The sequence below is a fragment of the Anneissia japonica genome, unplaced genomic scaffold (genome assembly GCF_011630105.1).
Source record: "Anneissia japonica isolate Jap-2015-1 unplaced genomic scaffold, ASM1163010v1 scaffold2617_len527014_cov191, whole genome shotgun sequence".
Classification (NCBI taxonomy): Eukaryota; Metazoa; Echinodermata; class Crinoidea; order Comatulida; family Comatulidae; genus Anneissia; species Anneissia japonica.
In genome coordinates this window covers 342,784-345,335 of record NW_022714155.1, presented here as the reverse complement: position 1 = coordinate 345,335, position 2,552 = coordinate 342,784, and the positions used below count along the sequence as shown (strand labels likewise).

The window sequence follows — 2,552 nt, the reverse complement described above, 5'->3', positions numbered from 1 at the left end:
TCAAAATGGGCAAGTTAATTTCAAAAAATATTTTTATGATTTTTTGGGGGTATTTAGCATGGGACAATGCATCTTTAACATCAAAATTGAATTGAGAGAAGCATCACACACAAAAATGAATTTTTAACTTCAATAAACATTTAAAAAAAAAAAAAAAGAAGAAGGTAAAAAAAAATCTCAAGGGAGGTGGGGGACACCTCTTTAAACCATGGCTATTTTATTTTCTCCATGTTTAAACGGTGCACTTTTCCGCGAAAAACTATGTCTAGCTGGCTGGGCTCTTTTTTCTTTTCATATAGACTGTAGCGCGCCCTCTAGAAGCCTTTCTTACAAACGAACGTGGCATTATCGCCTATTTTCTTGCAAGAAGTTCTGCCAGAATACAAGTGAATTTGGCGAAAATGGAGAAAACGGATATATTTATTTTGTGTTTTATATTACTAGAATGTTTTGTATGTACAAATAGTTACTTTGTCTCCGTTGATGCCCATGCAGAAGAATGCTTTCACGACAAGGTAACATCTGGTACGAATATGGCTCTCGCGTTTGAGGTGTCGGAGGGAGGCTTCCTGGACATCGACGTCAAGGTACGGTATATATATGCCGGTCGAATGGCCTAGGCCTAGCCTAGCCTGTGTGTGACGTGTTAAATGTACCGGGTGTCTGAACACAACAATACTGTATACTTTTTAATTAATAAATATATAGAAACTATTTAATATTGACGATTGTATTTCACAGTAATAGTATGATTGATATGAAGGTTGATGAAAGTGCATAAACTGCACATCACATAAATACACATGGTGCAATGCGCTAATTAATACAATATCACACACCCACACATACACACAAAAACCCAAAGTGGTTATGCCATAGTGAGGTAAGATTATGCTTACTCCAAGATGTAGTGGATTGAGATAGTGAGAGTTATTTTTAAGGTTAGGGTACTGTAGGCCTAAAGCCAAGTCGACCAATCAGCACGTTGGGATTTCGATCATTTATTTATTTTATTTTTATTTATTTATTCGGTATGAATATTTAGAAACAACAAAAATATTGATAAACTCCAAGTTTACAATAATTAATAGACAATTAAAAAAATCAAAATACAATTAGATAATAATAATAACAATCTATAAAATGTCATATGTACATATTAGATAAAAATTATGGATGCAAACAAGCACCCCAACAATAAAAATAAGTAAAAAAAAAATAATCTGAAAATACATGAATAAAGACGAAAAAAAAAAAATTTAAAAAAATTGATTGCCAAGTGTTTCCAAAGTGTTCAGTCGAGCTCATTAAGTAGCCTAGTAAGCAATGGAATTGTTGACATTGCATAACGTGAAGTTTTGCATTGAGGTTCTAAAAACTTTCCTTTACCCGTCTAAACTCCCTGTTGACATAATTAGAGTTCAACGGAAATAGTGACGAAAAGCGCTCAGAGGAAATCATTTTATGTCCAAACTAAAGGAGACAGGCTTCACGCTCGAGCTGATGAGATTGCCCTTTGGTAATTGATCTATGCCAGAGAGGACTTGCATATTCCAATCATTTCGGCGTAAGCTTAGCCACGGCCAAAAAAACCTAGACTACAGTAATATTATAATAAGGTTAGGGTCAAGCCAACTGCACTAATCAACAACTCGGATTTGTGTAAAAATATCAGCAGCATTGGCAAAATATCCATAGCCAGTATTTAATTATTAATTTTTAGACCTAAAGTAGCCTATGGTTTTTAGAGGCCTAGGCAGTAGTTATTATTTTGGCAGTGACTATTTTGTTACACCATTTAGTTATGTATGCACATTAATCTGTTTTTGTAACCTTGGAATTTTCTGTTTCATAAATTTAATGAAAAAAAAAAAAACCATCAGTGTATATCATTCATTAATATTACCTTTTTGCTTTTTCCAGATTGTTGGACCTGACAATCGAGTGGTGTATGAGGGTGAAAGAGAGTCAAATGGGAAATACACGTTTGCCGCTCATATGGATGGTGTTTATAGATATTGTTTTAGCAATAAGATGTCTTCTATGACACCAAAGATTGTAATGTTTTCTATGGAGGTTGGTGATGCACCTAAAGTTATGGATACTGGAGGTAAACTTACTAAGGATTGGAGTATGATAAATGTTTAATTGTATGCAAGAAGGTTGTCACCCAGTGGCGGTACCAGCTGGGGGCGGGGGAGTCGGGCTTTGTCGGACAGGTATAAACCCTGTCGTCCGACACCATTGTGCGGGTATTGGACTAATTATTACTTCTGCCAATCTATACATTATTGTGATTGATAATACCTAATAATATTGTGAACTAAGGGCACAATTTTGGGCTTCCTAAGCCATATATTACTACATAAACCCAACCAGTCCACAACTGAGGCTCTAGCTGGCCCTGTCCTTGGTATTAGTAGGTTTAATGAGGTACCCTGTGTAGTAGGTTAAATGAGGGCTTTAGTTTTTTTTAATAGCCTAGTTTAAGACTTCATTTCAACCACACCTGATGGGGCTAAGGTAAGTGTTGATTAAAAACAATCTGAAAT

General features: G+C 35.3%; 1 protein-coding gene across 1 annotated transcript; it reads left to right on the top strand.

Annotated features, from left to right (window-relative positions):
- The first annotated feature begins 312 nt into the window (after positions 1 to 312).
- LOC117108890 (transmembrane emp24 domain-containing protein-like) lies at positions 313 to 2,163 on the top strand. Its single transcript, XM_033251063.1, has 2 exons — positions 313 to 587; positions 1,924 to 2,163. The coding sequence occupies exons 1-2, from the start codon at positions 402 to 404 to the stop codon at positions 2,146 to 2,148; spliced, it is 411 nt and encodes a 136-aa protein (XP_033106954.1). The 5' UTR covers positions 313 to 401; the 3' UTR covers positions 2,149 to 2,163.
- The last annotated feature ends 389 nt before the right edge of the window (positions 2,164 to 2,552 follow it).